We start from the raw sequence: 21,111 nt of genomic DNA, 5'->3' as shown, positions 1-21,111 counted from the left end.
AATAACTCCACCGGTTAAAATAAGTCTGGTTGTATTTAAGCGTATAAGAAAATTGCCCCAGTTCTCAATTGCTTGATGTTTTTAATCTTAGTCGCTATTTCAAAGTCATCTTTAAGAGAGTTTTGTGTTTATTTTTTAATATATATTCCTGATCTGGGTCAAAATTGTCAAAAATTTTTTCTGAAAGGCCTATAAACAGACTTATTGGCCACATACCCACTGGTTTGTGAAGTCCTGTTGTGAAGCCTTGTAAATTCATAACTGTGAGGCAAATCGGACTGATTGGCATTGCAAACTTGTGATTGATAAGTCGTTATCTATCTGTCTATCTGTATGTCTAATTTTCAGTCAGACTCCATGTTCAACACCTCAATTGGAAAAACACAGGAACGACATCAGAAATGCTTATCTCAAGGTTTCACAATGAGTCTTCACCATCAAAAAAAGGCCATCACAGTGGCTCATTGCTCTATCTGCCTGCCACCCCCCCCCCCCCCCCCCCAAAAAAAAATTAATTAATTAAAGCATGTCAGAAAGGAGACACAAACCAAGCCTCGGGGGTCGCAAGCTAGTGTACTCCCAGTGCTCGGCATCTGGTGTAAAGATGAGTTCCAAATTAGCATGCGCATCCATCCACTGTGGCATCCCCTTGGGAAATTATTTAGCAGCTGAAAGTTTCTTTCTACCTTCCAGAGTAGTATTAGAGTCTGTTAAACTTGTTTCATATTCGAGACAATTTACTTGTATGGACTTGCATGATTTTATTTTAAGTTTAATTATGAAATATACAAAGTTATTTAAAAGATTCCTGACTTTCTCTGGATTTTAGTTGTGCAGGATTTCAAAGTTAGTTAAAATGGTTTTCAGTTAACAGGTGAGCCTTGTCAAACCATTATGTTGATATCCAGCAAATTAGCCCCGTTCAATGCACAGCAAGAAATTCTTAAGTAAAACAAAATAGGCCCCGTATGTAACAGTGTCATTAAGCTAAACCAAAACAAACCAGATAACCAAAAATGCCGCATAGAGAGTGAAACTGACTCGCTATGTTTTGCTTCTGTCCATTCACAGCCCCTATGGACCAGCCATGTTGTCGAGCGCTCTACGACTTTGAACCAGAGAATGAAGGTGAGCTGGGCTTCAAAGAGGGGGATGTCATCACCCTGACCAATCAGATCGATGACAACTGGTACGAGGGTATGATCAACGGCCAGTCGGGCTTCTTCCCCATCAATTATGTGGATATTCTGGTGCCGCTCCCTCATTAGGTCCTGTTACCAACCTTCCGCTTCCCCTCGACCAATCCAGACACCCAGAAAACAGCCTGTATTTGCATAAACAACAAACCACGCCCTCCTTCTACTTCTTCTTCTTCTTCTTCTGTGCTTCTGTGCGATTCTGCTTTCACAAAATGGACTGAAACGAGAGAGAAGCCCGAGATGGGATACATAAGATGCGGCAGTAGAACAGCGATTAGAGTAGAAGAAGAAAGGGAGAGGAGGATTATAGCGTGAGAGCTGCATAAGCAAGGGACTGAAAGAGATGAAAAGACAAAGAGATGATGTTCTTTTATAGCGCAGTGCTTGGCCGGGCAGCACAGAATACTGTGAGGTTATGGAGACTTGCGAATAAGGCACGGTGTATATGTACGTGCATGTATGTGTCTGTATGTGCGTTTTGACCTGTTCTTACTGTATTTATGATCAAGCCAGCACAAATTCCTGCTTGTCGGTTTAGCTGCCTGACAGCTTTTTTGTGAGACTGTCTTCTTTCTTCTTTTCTTGCTGTATTTCTCTAAAAGTAACTGTTCTTTCTACCTTAACTTGCCTTCTTGTGCTCTTTTTCATACCTAAATTTTTCAGAAACTGTCACAGTTTTACCAGCTGTCTATCTTTGTTACTTTCTCTTGTCTTGTTATTTTCTTTCATTGGGTAGCACTACCTTTTAGAAAGGCTCCATAGTCCAGATTGTAGACCATCAAAATAACAACCCAGAGCCACAGATCCATAGAGTTTACGATTTAGGTATATTTCAACCTCTCTCTAGCTCTTTTTGTAACACCCTCTGCCTTTGCTGACACTGCATAGCATTTCAATTCAGTGGCTGAATGCATGATCCAGCCAAAAAAAGATTGACTGTGTTGAAGTAAGCTTGGTCTTGCTAGAATGGAAAAGAGAACATTTATCCACTTGTTTTTAAACCCATTTATCTTGTAAAATGGAACTTTTAGGGGGGTTTTGAGGCTTGAGGATCAAGAAACTCATTCAACACATCACTAAGCAGAAGTTCAAGTGATGAAAAGGAGAAGTTTGGGTTACTCTTTTTACCAAGCAGCACTGATTTGCCATCACAGCCACAGATGAATGTTATTGAACAGAGCCTTGTTTGTTTTTGTTTTTTATTTGATACACATTTGAACATTCCAGTATGCATAGTGAGAAAGAAGTTTGTTTGTTTTTTCCTTTCTATATACTGTGGTTTCCTTGTACTCTGTGGAGTAGGAGCTTGCTGATTTGTCTAAATATGTGGCTTTTGCATGCATGACTGTGTGTGGCTAGATGGCTTAAAAAACAGCAATTTTAGATTTCTTCAGATTTTCAATAACTCATGCTCAGAAACATAATTAAGTTTGGGAGGTGATACTCCCTTGCCAAAAGGCACGTCAGTAGGACATGTAGTAGCTGATGAACAGTTACAACTAGTGCTCCCAGCGTTAATCTCATTAAAATGACATTAATGCCATTTTAACGAGATTAACGCTGGGAGCACTAGTTACAACAATTAATATCTACCCAACAATCTGTCTGAGAAGTATCAGTAAAGTCTACTGTGAATGACCATGGCAGACCCGATGACATGAACGTGCTTTGCATCCTTTATTTACACACAAACACATAGAGATTTAGCTCTCCTGCTGCCAGCTCAACAATATCACAACAACTAACCATCACAGGACCCGTCAGCGGGGCATGATTGCAGATGCTGTGCAGGTGCATCTGCCTTCCTTGCATGGCACCGCAGGCCCCACCCCGCCACATACCCCCATCGCCCGACTGAGGCCGGGCAGACATCCGGCCGAACCTACTCCACCACCACGAGTGGGAGAGGGGATCAGCCCGGATCGTCGGTGCCCCTGGCCCCTGGCCAAGGGGTGTCAGTTCAGGTGGCCGCCCACGAACCCAGCGGCGCTGGCGAAGCTGGTCCGGAGGTCAGCCGCGTGGCAGGTGGACGCGGCGCGGCTGGCACGGTCGTGAGCCCCAGCTAACAGGCGGCTGGGCAGATGTTCGGTGTACACCGGCCACTGGTTGGGGTGAGGCCGGTCTGGCGTGCACGTCCAATTGAGCATGCTCCTCTGGCACAGGGACCTCCATCTCCTCGCGCGGCCCCTCCGTCACCACCCCCGCTTCCGGCTGGCGGGGACCCTCGCATGCCTCCTCCACCACCAGCGATGGTGTAGCAAGTTCCTCCCACGCTGACCTCCAGCTCGGGCTGGGCAGGTGGGTGAGCTAGTGGTGGGCTCAGCAGTTGCTCCTTGTCCCTCCTCCGGAGAGCAGGAATGGGAGCTGGCCCCTGCCGGGCACAAGCTACTCCCACCCGAGGAGTGGGGAAGGGTGCGGTGACAGGCTGCGGACCGGCCACCCCAGAGGTGTCGGGGAGCACCTGTGGGGGTGGCGGCGGTGTCGGGCAGCTCTTTCTGCTGCCGGCGACACACCGCCGCCTGCTCCCTCTGCATGGCTGCCAGCTCAGCCACCATTTGCACCATCTCCTCTCTCTGCTTGCCCAGTCCTGAGTCTGCCGAGCCTCCCGTCCTGGGTTTCGGCACCACTGTGAATGACCACAGCAGACCAGGTAACATGAACATGCTTTGCACCCTTTATTTACACACAAACACACAGAGCTGCAGCTCTCCCGCTGCCAGCTCAAAATTACCACAGCAACCAACCATCGCATGATCCAGCGCTATGCTTAAGTCGGCGGGTGTATCCGCCTTCCGTGCACGGCACCGCAGGCAACGCCACATCTACGCTTTAATCTTTAGAGTGCTGTTAGGGGCCCGACTATTTTACATGATCATAGTTCCCACTAAACAAAGTATCTGAAATTCCGTGGTGAATATTTCAGAATCTTTCCAACTTTATTGTTATTTGGCAATGAAAAACTTCTAGTATTTTGGTCTCAAACACTAAAACTCTCTAACACTAGTTGCTAAGCTTTATGTTGAAACAGTAAAGCAAGATCAAAACATTTTGCTGTCATGAAACCTGTTGTAATGCTAATACTAAATTCCAGATTCACATTGTTTATGTCAAAATCCCGATAGCTTACCAGGGAGAATATACTATATTTTTGCCTGGTCATGATACCAGTTGCCTGTTATAGCTGTGTTTAATGGCAACTAACTGGGCCGACAAAGGTCAGTGCAGCTCAGATGTGCCATATTCACAATGGAAGTCATTCGCTAAACCATCTGCATTGAATAATATCTATAATGTAAAGTTGCACACAATGGAATTGATTCATAGCAATGTGGCAACCAGAGGCCATAAGAAGTCCGTGACATTCAGTGACTTCAAGCGACTATGGCCAAAGTAACCACTGGCAAAGGGAAAAGGATGGGATCCAAGATAAACTTTTCTCATCTTCCAGGTGAGAAACTGAAGTATATAACAATGAAGAGTGAAGTCTATTGAGTTTGGAAAGAAAAGCTTCTGGACTTTCATCTAAGAAGCTTCTTCAACTCTAAGAACTGAAGGAGCTTCTTGGATGAGAGGTGAAACATCATCAACAAACTTAAAGAAGTCCAGACGCTTTTCTTTACAAGCTCCTTAGACTGCAGTGACCTGGATGACTGAGAGCCAACAGACAATGAATAGTGAAGAATATCTGTATTGTCATATGACCTGATAGTGAATAACAATAGAAGGTAACCTAGGCAACCAGTGGCCGGAACACTCACCAGCAACCAGCTGTCAGCTTCAAAGTAATGCGTGATGACCAAAATTGCTGTTTGATGACCAAACTTTTTTTTAGGTTGCACTCAAGTTTTAGAATTTTGTCTGCCTTCTTGTTCATAGAATGATACATTTTGTTATATCAGAATGTTGTTAATGCCCTTAAACATCTCACTAAATTCAAGATTTACTCATTTATTTATTTTAACCCTACGATCGTGACATCTTTTTTGCTTCTGAACCTGTTGTCATAATCTCAGGCATAATTATACCATTCTTTAGCCAAATGTTTCAGATATCTCATTCTAGTTTTCTCTTAAACAGTTGCTGGAATAGTTAAATGTTAGTAAGAACTCTGTGTTGGTGGTAGCTCCCTGCTGCAAACGCGATGTGTAGCATCTAGCAGGATGGCTACAATGCCAAAATGCTTCTCATTATTCTCAGTTTCTGGACAGATCTGCAGTATTGTTAAAAGCAGTGTAAAGGAGTCTACTTTGACAACGACCATATGAAAAAGGTTGATATTATTTACTGTTAAAGGTTCTCTGATAAAGCAACTTTTAAAGATCTGGACTCACAATTAGAGAGATGACTCAGTTTAAATAACTGAAACATTCCAGTAATATTAAGAGCTCTCTTCGAAATAGAGGACAGAACTACAAACCTATAATTACATGTGTTACTTGTTGAAATAGGCATCTAAGTATAGTTCTGGGTTTATGTCAAATCAACTGATAAAGGAAAACGACAACACCTTGGTCATCTCTGCTTTGAATTCTAGTTGTAATTTACCAGTCACACATTTTTTAAAACGGACTGTTTGATACTTATTGTACAGAGTTTAAGAATAATTTTAAAAAAAATCTTAGGGTTCTAGGGTTTTCTATCTGAGCATTATTTATGAACCAGCAGGAATCTGTGTTAGCATGGCTGATGCTAATGTGCCAGAAGTGGCTAACCAGCTAGCCTTTAGCTTAACATTCCTGTACTCTTGCTTTGTTGATGCAGTGTTGAGCAGAATACGTTAGAGTATTTAGTGCCTGATTACTGAATACCTCATCTTAAATGTAACATATAGGCTATTGAAAACAACAGAGAAATATAACATATTCCGAATTTTTCTAGAATACTCCGCCAGAAGAGCGGCTTTCATGTTAAACAGGTTATACTACAATCTTTTTTCCTATTACTTACAGACCATTAACATATATGATCATTTTATACTACTAAAATCAACATACTAAGATCTATTAGCAGGTTAATGGTTTACATGTATAACGTGGACCATATTAAAATATATAAAATCTTTACGGTTTCTACCAAACTTTAGGCAAAATGACGGGTTTGATTGTCTGCTTGTTAAGTAATCAGGTATTAAACCCTGTTTCTAGGTATCAAAGCTCAAGACATTGAACTTAGGACCACAGTTTTTCATACTAAGCAATCCAAAACATGCAGTAACACACTGATTATTATTCATGTGTAGTGGATGGTGTCATCTCTGACTTCTAGGCTGATGTTTTATCTGTGTCCAGTGTTTTCTGTCTTCCATATGAAGTTTATATCTGCCAGCAGCGCATCCTCTTACATTTTTATTGAGAACAATTTAAGCCACATCCTACATCCTCATCCCTGTGCTGATGTGTTGATATTAGCCTACCTATTGCTCTGTAGCCAGCTACAAAGGAGTAGATCATTATGTCAACTAACCCAACTTCAGTGACCCTCTATATGTTACTGCTAGTTTCCATAGCAGTCTTCATTTGCATCTAGAAGTGCTGTATGTTTATAGTTTTTCAGAAAGACATCAGTAAGAACATGGTATACAGTCTTTAAATGACAACTATCTCAGTGACTAAAGTCAGCTTACTGCTAACTCTGCCAAACCCCATAGATCACTGTTTTAATGGGTGCCTGGATAATAAATTATAACACCTGGAAAACACCACACTGATAATTTTATCGGAATCTGGACCTTAAAAAAACAAAAACAAAAATGAATAGTGTTCAGAAAGGACATTTGGACCTGGAGATGGCTGATGAGGTTAGGCTTAAAAAGCAGATATAAAAAATCATGACCATTATAATTATATTTACAATCTTATTGCCTTCTCTTGCTAAAGTCTAATGATTAATCAGTGCATAACACATACCAGAGAAAGTCTATGCCACCTAAAATGGCACAGATACTTAAGAAGTGTGACAGAGGCAAGACAGAAAACAACAAAAACAAAATGCTTTAGTTGAGATATTTGTCAAGATAAAATATTTGATAGAAGTTTGATTGAAGGACGGGAAAACCTAAAGCTACTATACAATCCTTTTGAATAGTAATAATAATAATAAAAAAGGAAAAGTACTGGTTCAGACTAAACAGTATCTTCTATAAACTGTCAATAATACTGAATATAAAGGCAATAAGTTCTGATGGAACAATAAAATTTAAGGTTTCATCAAAGGAAGAGGTATCTACCCATCTGTCTGTCTATCTATCTATCTGTGAAAGAGCTAAGACATCTCTTCCATTGCCAAAGCACATGCGTGAAAACAACAATACAATCATCAAATAAAACTTTATAATAATCTCTTTCCAGTCTTCAATTTTTTTTCTGCCATATACCTGCTTTTGCATAAATGTTACAGGTTTTTGTAAAAGACGGAGGTTTGGTTGGTGCAAACATATGTTCAGTGTTTTCTTTTTACTTTATTCTGTCGGTAAGTTCTGTGTCTGAAAACCTGATTTTTCTGAGTCTGCCTGTCGAATGTGTGTGAGCTGCATGCAACTGGACCGCTTCACGTCTGCTTTTTGAGATGGATTTTTTAAAAGTCAAAACATTCAAAAAGGGAAAAAGAGAAGGGGGAGATGTTCGTCCTGCTGGCTTTTGTCTTGCAGTGCAGTGAACCTAGGTTAACTCTGCTACTCTTCTGTTTTTTGTTGTTCAGTTATTGTACTCTTTGACCTGTTGAAAATTCATATGGCACTCTTCTTCAACTTACAAAGTGCTTTAAGACTTTTTGTATTTCTTTGAATGATGTTTTTATTTTTGCTTTTTTTGTTTCACTTCCACTGCGATTTGCCCTCTATGGCGACATGTATTCTAACCTCAATGAGGGACTTGTACAGTGTTACCCTCCATTTCCCCTGTTCACCTTGGTAAGAGTCAGACCTAGGCCACATTACCTACCTAAAGTCAGTTTCACCTCTCCAGTTGAGAGATCAGTCATGACACTCCAAACAAAAGCTGCAGGTCTCCAGTCTTTCCTCAGAGGTACAGCTGTTCTGAAAGGAGAAACACCGTCATTGTCTGGGGCTAAACTTGAGAAGCACCAGCTGGCAGATTCTAATATACTTTACATTTGGACTTCTGCTAAAAAAAAGTCATTTTACATTAATTATGTATTAATAAGCAGGTTAATAACCTAAAAGAAAGCATTTGCGAAATTGTATAAGTATTATTGGTGTCTTGTGATAACTGGTTGGAGAAATTACAGGCTTAATTATTTTCTTGCTAACAGTAGCTTTAGAAGATTTAGGGGCTTCTCATAGCTGATGGTTTCCACCAGTGTACAGCAACAATGAACTAAAAAAATATGTTGTATAATTTAACAGTAAGATACAATAGTTAATATCACCTCCCACTTCATTATGGACATCTGTTTAACCTCTTGTTACCCATATATAAAATCAACCAATCACATGACAGCAAATCAGTGCCTTTATGCACTATGACTATGAATACTTAGATAATGCTGAGGGAAGAAACAATATTCACATGGCTTTGAATGTGGCATTGTTGCCACACAGGGATCTCCAGGGTTTTTAAAAATGGTCCAAAAAAAGACAAAATATCCAGTCAGTGGCAGTTCCCTGAGTGAAAATGTCTCGTTAAGGTCAAAGGTTGGAGCTGATAGGAACGCAACAGTAACAGTAACACTGTGCCATTCCTTTCAGCTAAGAGCGGGAGACCGAGATAGCAGTTCACATAAGCTCACCAAAATTGGACAATAGAAGAGGGGAAAAACATTTCCTGATCTGATCAGTCTCAATATCTGCTGTGATATTTAGACAATAGGATCAGAATTTGACATAAACAAAGCATCTTGCCTTGTATTAACAGTTTAGGCTGGTGATAGAGTGATATAGTGTGGGATATTTTTTTGGCAAAGTTTGAGCTCTTTCTACTAGGTGAGCATCATTTAATGTGACTGCTTACCTGAGTATTGATGCTAACTGTCTTCTGATGGGTGATCAGAGTTCATTGTATTCAAATGGTTCCCCACAGTTACCAGATCTCAATTTAATAGAGCATCTTGGGTGGAAGACGAGAGTCACATCATGGGGGCGTAACTGACAAATCTGCAGCAACTGTGCAATGCTTTCTTTTTATATGCACCCAAATAAATGAGGAATGTTCACAGAACCTCGTTGAATCTATGCCATGAAGAATTAATGCAGCTCTCAAGGCAAAGGTGGGTCCAACCCAGTACGGTAGTAGCAAAGTGTACTTAATAAAGTGACCAGTGAGCAAATATACTCTCTGTGCTTCAGAATTAGTGTTGGAGTGATGTGAAACCCCTGAAGCTACAGCCAGTTATCTCGGAGAAATAAAGAATTGATTGTCTTGCTTGGCTCAAAGACGGCAGCATACACCAATAAACTGGGCTTGATTGATCTATACTTGATTGATCAACAGATTAGGATTTGAGGTGTAGAGTGTCCACTTGCAAAAAAAATAAAATAATGTAAGCTACTTTCCTTTGTGCACCAAGGATGACAGTATATTTAAATAAAAATTGGTGTTTTATTTTTAACTCAAGCTGTTTTTTGCTTTTTTGAGGCTCCACCTGTGAGGTTTAACTCAAGCAGAAGGATTTCTCCCAAGGGAGCGGGTCTGCCTCTGAGAGCTGACCTGCTTCAAAGAAACATTTGCAAAACTAAATCTAATCTCTGCACCATGATTTTTGGGGTGTAATAATGTGGCCGGGGTCTGAACTGTGGCTGTGTTACATAATCATACTTTATGCCTTGTGGCTGTATGAAATGGCCCTATGACTTTGGAACCTGCTGTCCTCTGGTGAGCTACTTGTGTGTATGTTAATATATACACACCTTGTTGGTATTTATTTATTTATATATGTATTGTATGTATTGATTTGGTTATTTATTAATTTATTTATTCCTGTGTCCTATTTAATGGTTAGGCACCTGTGACATATTTGACGGTCGTCAATACATTGGTGTATGGTGTAGAGTATGGGAGGGGTAGTGATTGGGGGGAGGATGAAGGGGTATTTTGGGGGGGTTGGGGGTGGGGTTGGTCAATGGAAAAAATCTAGCTGTGATACTAACTCTAACTGTTGCTCTCCTTGTATTGGACAATGATATAATCTAAGACCACTGTATGTATAACTGCTTGTCGTGAAGATGAACTACAATGTAATGACAATAAAGATTAACACTATGATGACACGGCGCAAACAAGGCTCCAATCTGTTCTTCACAATGAGTCGATAAACGGAGGGATCAGACAAAGAGCTACAGCACCACTGACTGCACAAAAGTGGAACTGCATCAACAACCAGCAATGATTGCTAGTTTTAAAATCCTTCCTGTAATTTCATATTGGAAATGTTTCGGTTTGAGTCTATAGCACATAATTTGCAGGTCAAAGAAAAAAATGAATTCATGAGCAAACAGTTTTAATCTGCATTTTAATCACATTTTCTCAAAATTACTGTTAATATATTATGTTGTAAGTTAAAAATGATAACCACAATGATACATTAAGCTACAACAACGATAATAATAATAATAATAATAATAACAATAATAATAACAATAAATATAAATAAGTGAAGGCTATAGTGTGTAGTGAAAATGTCATGAAGTCATAGTGAAAGTGAATTATCTCACATGCCAGACATTTTTTGCTAGTGATAAGCAATTCTTCATTATCGTTTATATTAATGTGGAAATAAATGAGATATGATTTTTCTTTTAGAGTTAAGTTACTGCACGTGGTCGACTTTTTATATCTGTGTAATGATTCCAAATGACAGTATAGTGGCGCTGTAGAGTATTGTTTCCCTACTGCTGCCGTTTCCCTCCATTTACAAATCAATATCTGATATGTTCAAGATCACCTCAGAAACTCGAAATTTACATACTCAAGCTGAAAAAACTCAAACTGTCTATATCACAGGAAAATTGGTGAATTTATATAGCATCTAGTGAGGTTTAAGGAATCCAGCAGTCTTGAATCAGTTTTATTATCACTGTTTAAAAATACTGTCCGCAATTAAATGTTTTGGCCTATTTGTATTAATTTTTAGTCATTTTCTGTGCGAAGGCTAAATATCTGATTTATAACTCAGGCATTCAATGCACCATACGGCTTGACCCACTTTTCCACATGCGCCACTGGAGCGTTCCGAGCATGCGTCAAGCTAAAGCGAGTACACTAGAACCTAAAGGAGGTTTCGTGTGTTCCCGCTAAAATGAGATGAAACGTAGAACTCTCACACGCGCTGGATAATCTCAAGACGAAATAAGTGCATATACGTGGATGAATTATAGAGTGCATGGCCTGAAGGTAAAGTGTGCGAACCTCTGGGCGGAATAAGCCATGTTTCTACTTCCGCTATACCACGTAACCACAACTTTATTTTGAAAGCCGTTCCCGGAAATGACGAGTATCTATTGTGGCTAGCTTCACTCCGGTTCCGCGTGTTGATGCTGAACAGAGGACGAGAGAGAAAACAAGCTTTCCATAACGTAAAGAACCAAAGCCAGGAAAAACCGGAGGAAAATGGACATGAAGAAGAGGGTCTCCTTAGAGTTGAGGCACCGGTCGCCCTCGGAGGTGAGTCTCTCGGGTTGTGTGCTTCTTTATTGGAATTGATCTGCTGTACACCGGCAGGAGGAGGGGTGGCGAGCACATGGCAGCGTGTCTGCAGCTTGAGGGGGGAAAAGTGATTAAAAAACAGCATATCTTAAAAAAGCAAGTTTAGATCTAAGCTAACACAAAGTCTGCGAAATTCTTGAATTAGCTGCTTCCCTTCAACTAAGTAGCTGTTATCGCCGCTCGCAAACAGCGCAGTCACGCAGTTGTTTACCACGTTGTTTTCATTTTATGCCCACGCATTTCTCGTTTTATTCATATTACTGATGCTCTTGAAAGTTATTAAAATTTAAATGAAAATCCCCACGCATGAAAATTAACTTAAAACCGCCTGCTTATCGGGAAATAAAAATATAATCGACGTCTTTCGGGCCTGGCTAATTCTAGAATTTCATTTATTTCGAAGTCGATAGATGGCATTTTAATTCTAAAACCCCCCATTGCGTATTAACATTTTATTTACTTGTTAATATTTTGTTAAAAATATTTTTCTGCAACTCACCGAGTCACTTTTTAAAAATAACTGTTTACGAAAACGCGTTTCCAGAGATTAGTCGGATCCAGCGAGCATAAACGCGCTAAGGGCGCGTAGCCAGCGGCGTGCTAGCGCTACTTTTATAAAGTGGCTGAGTCGTTGTGGCCCGAATTTACGACACTCGTTTACTCATATCATTTCTCATAGAACCACCGTAATGAGAGACATTTTCCGCCGCAGTACCTTATCATTTTGGGTCGATAAGTGAGGGCTCCGCAGAGCGGAGGGGCTGGTAATAACACGCAGCTAGCAACAGAGCTAACTAGCAGCGTCACGTGTTGCTACGAGTTTACAAACAGAGCCTCGGTCGGGCCCCGTTCCAACATGAAACCGCACAGGCGTCCTCTGTAGGATCCTAGTTTGTTTTTCTTTTGAAAACAACTGAAAATGACGAGATTTACAACAAATAAACTGATATACACCTAAAGTGTTTTGGTGGTTTTTGAAAATAACATATTGTATGTAATGCTGTTGTATTTCAAACATTACAAAAGGTTTAAATACTGAGGGCAATGTATGTAAAGGTAATCTCTGAGCTCAATGCTCAGGTATTAGGCAGTGTCTCTCTCTCTTTCTTATTTTTTTTCTCTCCTTTTGGCTGTCCCCAATCTCCCTACTGTGGCCATTTCAGAAGTTTTTGAACCAATAAAAATCATGGAAAGCTACTCTTGGAGTTGGTGTAATGTTTAATTGGGCTAATGTGGTTGGAGTGATAGGTTCAAGAGTGAAAGGGAATGTTTACTAGATTGTCGTGAGAACTGCTGCAATGTATGGTTTAAAGATGGTGGCACGGTCAAAAAGACAGTAGGCAGAGGTGAAGATGTTAAGGTTTCTGTTTTGAGTGAGCAGGTTAGGACAAAATTAGAAATGAGAACACAAGAGGGACAGTTCGGTTTGGAAGACAAAGTTGGAAAGCCAGTTGGAGGCTGAGATGGTTTGGTCATGTGAGGAGGAGCAATGGTGGATATACTGGACAAAGGGTGATAAACATGGAGCTGGCAGGCAGGAGGAAAGGAGGAAGACCACAGAGGAGGATGCAAAGTATAGGGTGATCAGTTATCAAGTTATTCCAGATTTCCAGCTGAAGCAAAATTCAGGTATGAGGTGGACACTTTAAGGTTTTGCTGTGGTGCCCACTAAAGGCAGCACTCAGAGAAAGGAAAAAAAATGTTGAAGTTTTGTCCACATTATTCAAATGAGTGAAAATTATTAACTGATTATGCTTTTTGTACATTTTAAATCTGGCTGAAAATAAATGTCACTACTACGACCGGAATACTAGCACATTAATTAATTAAGCCATTGCATATTTTTAATACAGACCACTATTTAATACTAAAAAGCTGCCGTATTTTATTGCCCTCTGGTGGTGACTAAAAATACTGCATCTTATAGACCGGAACTTCATCCATCTTTTATGGTGTCTGTGGGTATGCAGTGTTTTTCTAACTCTGTTTTAGGTACATATAGACTGAAAAACTGATTGAATGAATCATCAGTTTGAGGTGAAGGGACGTCTTTTTTTTTTTTTTTGTTGTTTTTTTTTGCTTGTTTTCCACATGACCCCAAGTACTGCAAGCCAGTAAATGGGTAACTTGTGTCAGCTTAACATTCTGCAAAAGTCCTCCTGTTTATACGTAGGGGATGATTGGGTTTTATTACAAGGGAGGCGCTGTGATCATACAATGAAACACTGACATGTTTCAACGAAAACGCCGTGGAAACTCCCGTGTTCTCGCGCTGCTTCTGTGGGTAACCACGCTTTCTATTTGAAGTCACCTTACCCGTTAGGCAGTGCTCAGTACAAGGAAAATGAATTAGTCACATTGACCTCGCTATTTAATCAAACCATCAAGTGAGTCATTTGAGGTTACAGATTTGTTTCATGTCACCAGCTGACAACGAGATTACAGCGGCAGCTCGACTGATTTTGCAGATTCTTCATCCACATGTAAACGCAGAAGTGGAGTTTCTGAAGAACTTAAACTTGGGAGAGTTTCGGTGATCTAAAAAGTTGTTTACATGTGAACGAAGGATCAAAACACACAGGGGAAAAAAACAAAACATAAACTAGGGCTGGGCAATATGGCCTAAAATCCATATCAAGATATAATTTAAAGCAGCGGTCTCCAACCCCCGGGCCTCGGACCGGTCCGTGAGTCGTTTGGTACCGGGCCGCAAGAGTTGAGGCTCGGTGTGAAATGTATGATTTTCAGGGTTTTTATCGGTTTTCAGCGTTATTTTGTTATTGTTTTTATCGTTAACTCTGTATTCCCGGGTCTTTTCACGTGTGTTATGAATAAATTTTCTTTTTTTTCGGTAACGGTGCTAGTTTTATTTTGTTGTATTTATCCGCGACACCTTAAAGGCCGGTCCGTGAAAATATTGTTGGGCATAAACCGCTCCGGTTGGAGACAGCTGATTTAAAGCATGTGCGGTAACGATATATATCGCAATACGTTCTTTTCTTCTGTATAACGTATTTTACACACTATAAGGCACGCTTAAAATCCTTTCATTTTCTCAAAAATCAACAGTGTGGATTGTGTATGAATTCTGGTTGTGCTCACTGACCTCGAACTGATTTTATGTGGTACATGGCACTCAGAAATCTGTCAAAAATGTTTTAGTACGACTTTGGTAAGCTACGAAGCCGCACCGCTTGATGGATTGTTGGAGCATTACGGCTGCTGTAGTCAGGAGCCTCGCGGAGTAATCTGGGTCCTAAACTCCATCTGGTTCAGGTCCCAAAATCAAACGATCACTGCAGCATCACTGAGAGTTGAAAAACTGTCTAAATTCTTTCATCTGTAATAAAATGATCAGCGTTCTGCTCTACCAGGTGTAACAATTAAGTTTAACATCCAGGCATCCAGAAGTTAGCTCGCTAGTTTTCCACCTAAACACGATATAGCATGTTCTGACTGAGAGATTTCTAAACAAATTTAAAAAGTACAGCTCTGCTATCACTTCCAACATAAATGAAGACAGAAAACTAAACAGCAGTCACTTTTGTAGGGTTACTGAAGTTGGGCTAGCTGGTATATAATGATGTGCTACGTGATCACTAGCAAAACAGCCACGTTAGTTTAAGATTAGCACAGTAAAGCTGAAGGATGAACGCCAACTTCTTTTCCACTCGATAAAAGTTAACATGAGGGTTTCTAGTGGTTGGGGACAAATGCAGTCGCATGGCAGGATGCTGTAAACAGACCAAACTTCAGTCAGGAGAACAACTGAGATTATTCATCAACAATACGAGGTTAGTCATTAATATACTGCAACAACATGAGAATAGAGCAGCTGTGATGGAATGCAGCATTAATGAATAGATGGTAGGGAAGTGGAGGAAGCACAGTTTTTGCCCATATTCCAAAAGTGCTTCGTCTCTTTGATTTTACTGTCGCCCGCCATAATTTGCAGATGATGTTGTTTGCAGCCACTGCCATGCTTTCGACCAAAACAGGCGCAGCTTGATGACACCATCAACATGCACGGTAGAGCGGAATAGTCAAAATCTCTAACGCTGGCCAAATTTATATAGTTTCTACCGTATACCGTTTATACCGCCCACCCCTAACATAAACCCTATGAATACCTGTGTATGTGTGGAAGCACAACTGCAGATTATTATAAGGAAGTTTTTATTTTTGCATAAACAAAGTAAGCAGAGAGGAAAAGCTCAACTAGATTAAACATACAAGAGCACACAGTGTATTCAAAAAAACGTTGATGTTTTATTATTTTTTTATTACAACATGCTGTTACTGTATCAACCATCACGCAAAAATCGAAAATGATATGTTGAAATCTGGAGGCTAAACATGAAACATTCAGGGTTAAAAGTGGCGAAGAGTCACAGAGTCAAACTGTAACCAGTTTAATGTGTCACTCTTCTCACATGCTGCTTAAAATAGAAATAGTGTTTACAGTTATCCACTCTTTCACCCGGTTGGCGACTTTGAGCCATGCTGGATTAACGGCGCGCTGTCCCTTCTCTCCCCTCAGGTCCAGGAGCTGGTCCTGGATAACTGTCGCTCGAGCGAAGGAAAGATCGAGGGAATCACAGAAGAGTTCTCGAATCTGGAACTGCTCAGCCTCATCAACGTCGGCCTGACCAGCGTCGCAGACATCCCAAAGCTGGCCAAACTCAAAAAGGTGAGAGGGCCTGCAGAGCGTCAGGAAACCAGATGTTCATGTAAATGTTTGAAGAAGGTGCAGATGTTCAGCTTTGCAGAGCTTTCAGTTCCTTTTCCAGCACGTTTTCTCTTTGTAGTTTCTGAAAGGTGATTCAAATTTGATTGTTTGGTTTGTTATTGGTGAATTTCTCAGTTACGTAGCCTGTGGACAGCTGCCTCTGGTATACTTTGCTTGCTTTTTGGTGCAGCAGAGGGTTGAGAAGCTTTGTGTTTGGCTTCAACTGTCACACAGTTTGATGGCTTTTTGTCCTGTCAGCGCTCTAAAAGTAAAAGACACTAATGATGTGATAATATAAAGCTGCAATATCACCAGGTTTTTAAAAAAATATATATATATTTCTGTTTGATTTTTTTGATTCACAGCTTTTCTTTGTGTCTCTGCAGTTGGAGCTCAGTGACAACAGGATATCAGGTGGTCTGGAGGTCCTGGCAGAGCGGCTGGTGAACCTAACGCACCTTAACCTCAGTGGGAACAAGTTCAAAGACATCAGCACCCTGGAGCCGCTGGTGGGTGGAGTCTACATCGTTATTTAAAAAAGAAGTGACAGATCACTGCTGTGTGCTTTTGTATGTGAATAGGTTGTAACCATCAGTAAATCATATAACAGCATGAAACACAAACACATTTATATATGTATATATAAACAAACAGTTTCTATAGTAACAGCCAACATGGACGACAGTCAGCAGCTCTGTTATCCTTATACTGACATGTAGGTATACAATATATGTGCTGGTCTCAGGTGTCCATAATGCAGTTTCAGCTTGTAGTGACATAATAGTGCACGAGCTGTGGGTCGTCAGTATTATGTCCAAAGCAAACTTGCACACAGTGTGCTGTAGCCAAACGAGGGCAGCACTTTGTACTTCTTCATTAGTTCTTTAATAATGTTTTCAGAAAACTGATCGGATGTCCGTCTTTGTCCCTCCAGAAAAAGCTGCCCCAGCTGAAGAGTCTCGACCTGTTTAACTGCGAGGTGACAAACCTGGCCGACTACAGGGAGTCCATCTTCAAGCTGCTCCCCCAGCTCACCTACCTGGACGGCTACGACATCGACGACTGCGAGGCCTCCGACTCCGAGGGCGAGGGAGACGGCGTCGACGATGAGGACGAAGAAGGTGAAGGTTTGATTTCTAGAAAACTGAGAGAAAATTAAAGCGACAGTAATATTAAGATAGTTTTTTTTATTTTGCAGAGGGCGAGTCAGAGGACTTTGAGGAAGAGGAAGAGGAGGATGAAGAAGACGTAGTGGCTGAGGAGGACGACGAAGACGACGACAGCGGTGATGAGGTGAGTTTGGAGTTAAATCAGTAACATTTACATAGAAATGCTGAAGAACGATGAAAGGAGGGAAAATGAGATGCGAAGTGTCTTCTGTTTATCTGTGACGTATTTGCTCGTCTGTCCTCCACATGCTGTCTAAAACCACTTTCATCACAGCATCACAGTCAAATGCCCTCTGTCCTGTGAATTTGGTGCATTAAGACTACAATAAGATGGAGTCAGTCTGCAATTTAATGAGGTTAAGTTAGCGTTTACATGTTACAGTTCGTGATGAATCTCTGAAAAGTCCAGGCAGAACCTCAGAAATGTAACCAGAATGCAACCAGTTAAGTGCCATACTGCACAGAGACGTGTTGCAGACAGGTTGCATTCAGGGACACAAGAGTTGCTCAGTGTTTGCAGCATGTTGGGAATCTGTCTGCATATATAAATAATTAATTCTAAACTCCTCGACAAAGTGACTGCAGGCACGCTGGGATTGGTTGGAGGCAGGTTGGCTCCCACCAGGAGACCCGTGCAGTTAAACACCCATATGGATAATTTATAATACAACAGCTCTGTTTGTTTATAGGTACACACATGTGCTTTCATGTAGTCCTCCAAAACCCGACAGGCGTCTGTAGGTTAAACACAGATTGCTTGGAAAGGAACAGGGAAGCTTGTGGTGCCCTTGATGAGTCAGGAGAGGGTCTCCTTAATTCTTGTTCACGAAAATTAAAAATCGTCATGTTTGATAACAAGAAAGGAAACTGGCTACACTTAAAAACAATACGGCAAGAAAACACGTACACAAAGTCTGACGAAAAGCTGTATGCCAAGCACAGTTTGCTATAACAACCCCACACACTATAGGTGGTTCCAGTAAAAGCAACGAAAGGCAGGATTTGTTTGGTTCTTAGCAAAGTAAAACCATTCAGGCGTCACTAGTAAAACATCATCATGCTTTTTCTCATGTTCATGAGTAGAGGCTGGTCAGTGTTCTGCGCGTGGCTGAGTCGGTCAAAAATACACAGCTTTTGCAGCACAGTTTAAATGTTCACAGTTTACGTTCAGTAAACAGTAGTAAAACTTTGATTGTTAGCTTGTGGTACATTAGTCTGCTCTGACTTTCCGAGCGGGGTAATCCCGAATTGAGGGAGCGTTCCACAACACATTTCCAACTGGGAACTCGGACTTTCCGACTGATTCGGAAGAGGCACTGTGAGTTTGCATCAGCAGTCTTTGTCCCTGCAGGATGGAGAGGTGAACGGAGATGTGGACAGCGAGGAAGAAGACGATGATGAAGATGAGGAGGAGGATGGTGAGTAAACCTGTATTTTTCCTCACTATTACTTCTCTTTGTTTTGAGGAACACTCGAACACTCATTTATATCTGATGGTGTCTGTTGAGTTGGTTCAGTCAGGTGTAGCCAAGTAGTAATTAATCAGCCAAATAAAAGACTCCCATTGTTCTTCCTGCAGATGAGGACTCGTCTCCAGCCAAAGGAGAAAAGAGGAAGAGGGACCCCGAGGACGAGGATGATGATGACGATGATGAATGAGGGCCTGCAGAGACCCCTCCCTGACCCCCGCAAACCCTGCTGACCTCTTATCCACTCAGTCTAAATGTCTCATCCCTGCTGCCAATTCTTCCCCCTCTGCCTCCTCCCACTTTCACTCTGGGCCACGTCCCATTTCTGACTCTGGTCTCCTCGCTTGTCGCCTGCCAAATTGACATCCGTTAATGTCTAAAACGCCTCATTAATTATTTTTTTTGCTTTTTTTTTTTTTTTTTTAAATACTTTCATTTCCACAAGTTGAGCCAAATTTTTTTTCCCATTGTCATCAACAACTTACAGCCTCCATTTAGTCCTCTGTTTTTGCCGCAGTGTTATTCTTTTGGTTTAATGGCAGCACGTTTATTTTTTGTGAACTCAGGAAAGAAGAAAACACTTTAACAGAAAAGTATCTGTTTTCTCGTCCCACCATCAACTGTATAAAAGAGTTTGTTTAGCTATTAAAATAAGAAGCTGCAGAGAGATTCTCACATTTTTAGAAGCTGGAACCAGAGGATGTTTCGCCTTCTTTGGAAACCTGCAAATCTTCCATCAGAATATACAGCTAGACAGTTTTTTATTTGTTTATTTGTTTGTTTCATCACAGTTTACATTTAAAATGGGGGGGGGAAACAACCTAAACTTGTGCTAACAGGAAAGAAACCATCTGAACTCTAAATTCCAACTCTTGTTTGTGGGCAGTAAATGCATCACCAGTCTGGAAAAGCTCAAAAAAACAAAACGTTGCAGACTTTACGTCAGTTTTCCTCTTCCTCCTGAGAATAAATGTCTCTCCTTAACTTTTTTTTCCATTGTATGTGGGCGTGGTTTCTTTTATTTTTTTACAAGACAATAAAAACATGAGGAGTTAATAAATGAATTAATGAAATCTGAACCCAACTCCATTTCCTTATTCTTCCCCTGATGTCATCGGTCTGTGATGTAGCTCGTCGCTCTGATGACATCATTGTGTTAAAGCCAATCTTAAAAAAACAAAAAAAGCTACCCACCCTCCTCCCTCTTCCTGTTGCCAAGGCCAAACCTGCTCAGGGCAAACCGTGTTGTCTTTTTTTGCCAACAGAGCTTTTTAAAAGAAATATTTTTTCAGAGGAATTTGTTTTTGTTTAATTTTTGTATGGTTGTCTGGGGAAACGCTCTGCCTCTTTCCTCCCCCCTCTCCCTCTTTCTGCCTCCTTTAGTTTCTGTCTCCTCAGTAGAGAGCTCCAGATGTTCCTTCAAGCTTACACTGACTAGTCGAGGTTGTTTTCTTTTTGATTTGGTTTTTTTGTGTTTTACTTTCTGTAAGTTAAATGAAAGCAAACAAAAAATACATACAAAAAGGACTTTGTAAATAAAATCTTAACATTTTGCTCCTGGCTCTCTTGTGTCCTCGTCTCCCCCCGTCTCGTTTAGTCTTTTAAAGCCAGCGCTGCTCACAGTCAGTAGCGGTTTTTGACATGGGTGACATGGGCAGTTGCCCAGGGCGGCATCACGGGCATCGGCAAAAAAAGTTGCTCGTTCTCATGCTGCCCCGACATCATGAGCGCATATTGGGAATGGCATAGACACCGCTCTATTTTCTATCGGCCACTTACTGGAAGGGCGCCCTCTGTATGCGAGGTGCACCTGCTGCTTGGGGCACAGGGAGGAGAGGGCGGGGCAGCGGGTTATTCACTGGCTGGTTGGAGCAGCATCTAATAACC

General features: G+C 41.1%; 2 protein-coding genes across 2 annotated transcripts in view; both read left to right on the top strand.

Annotated features, from left to right (window-relative positions):
* LOC113017186 (endophilin-A1-like) overlaps positions 1 to 10,431 on the top strand; it is a 61,749-nt gene extending 51,318 nt beyond the window's left edge. Inside the window, exon 9 of the mRNA XM_026160340.2 lies at positions 1,072 to 10,431. Coding sequence (XP_026016125.1) covers positions 1,072 to 1,268 — 197 coding nt within the window. The 3' untranslated portion in view covers positions 1,269 to 10,431. The remainder of the gene's footprint in view (positions 1 to 1,071) is intronic.
* A 209-nt stretch (positions 10,432 to 10,640) lies between these two features.
* LOC113017187 (acidic leucine-rich nuclear phosphoprotein 32 family member D-like) lies at positions 10,641 to 20,778 on the top strand. Its single transcript, XM_026160341.2, has 7 exons — positions 10,641 to 11,815; positions 16,398 to 16,547; positions 16,973 to 17,095; positions 17,521 to 17,707; positions 17,785 to 17,879; positions 19,107 to 19,173; positions 19,335 to 20,778. The coding sequence occupies exons 1-7, from the start codon at positions 11,762 to 11,764 to the stop codon at positions 19,412 to 19,414; spliced, it is 756 nt and encodes a 251-aa protein (XP_026016126.2). The 5' UTR covers positions 10,641 to 11,761; the 3' UTR covers positions 19,415 to 20,778.
* Positions 20,779 to 21,111: the final 333 nt, after the last annotated feature.

Source organism: Astatotilapia calliptera, chromosome 3 (assembly GCF_964374335.1).
Source record: "Astatotilapia calliptera chromosome 3, fAstCal68.1, whole genome shotgun sequence".
NCBI classification, from domain to species: Eukaryota; Metazoa; Chordata; class Actinopteri; order Cichliformes; family Cichlidae; genus Astatotilapia; species Astatotilapia calliptera.
This window is presented reverse-complemented; position numbering and strand designations above follow the sequence as displayed.

Bases quoted from the DNA above. Each gene is read 5' to 3' on its own strand.
- LOC113017187 (XM_026160341.2), top strand. From the start codon at position 11,762: ATGGACATGAAGAAGAGGGTCTCCTTAGAGTTGAGGCACCGGTCGCCC. The intron at 16,548-16,972 runs GTGAGAGGGCCT...GTGTCTCTGCAG, and splicing joins AGCTGGCCAAACTCAAAAAG to TTGGAGCTCAGTGACAACAG. The intron at 17,096-17,520 runs GTGGGTGGAGTC...TTGTCCCTCCAG, and splicing joins TCAGCACCCTGGAGCCGCTG to AAAAAGCTGCCCCAGCTGAA.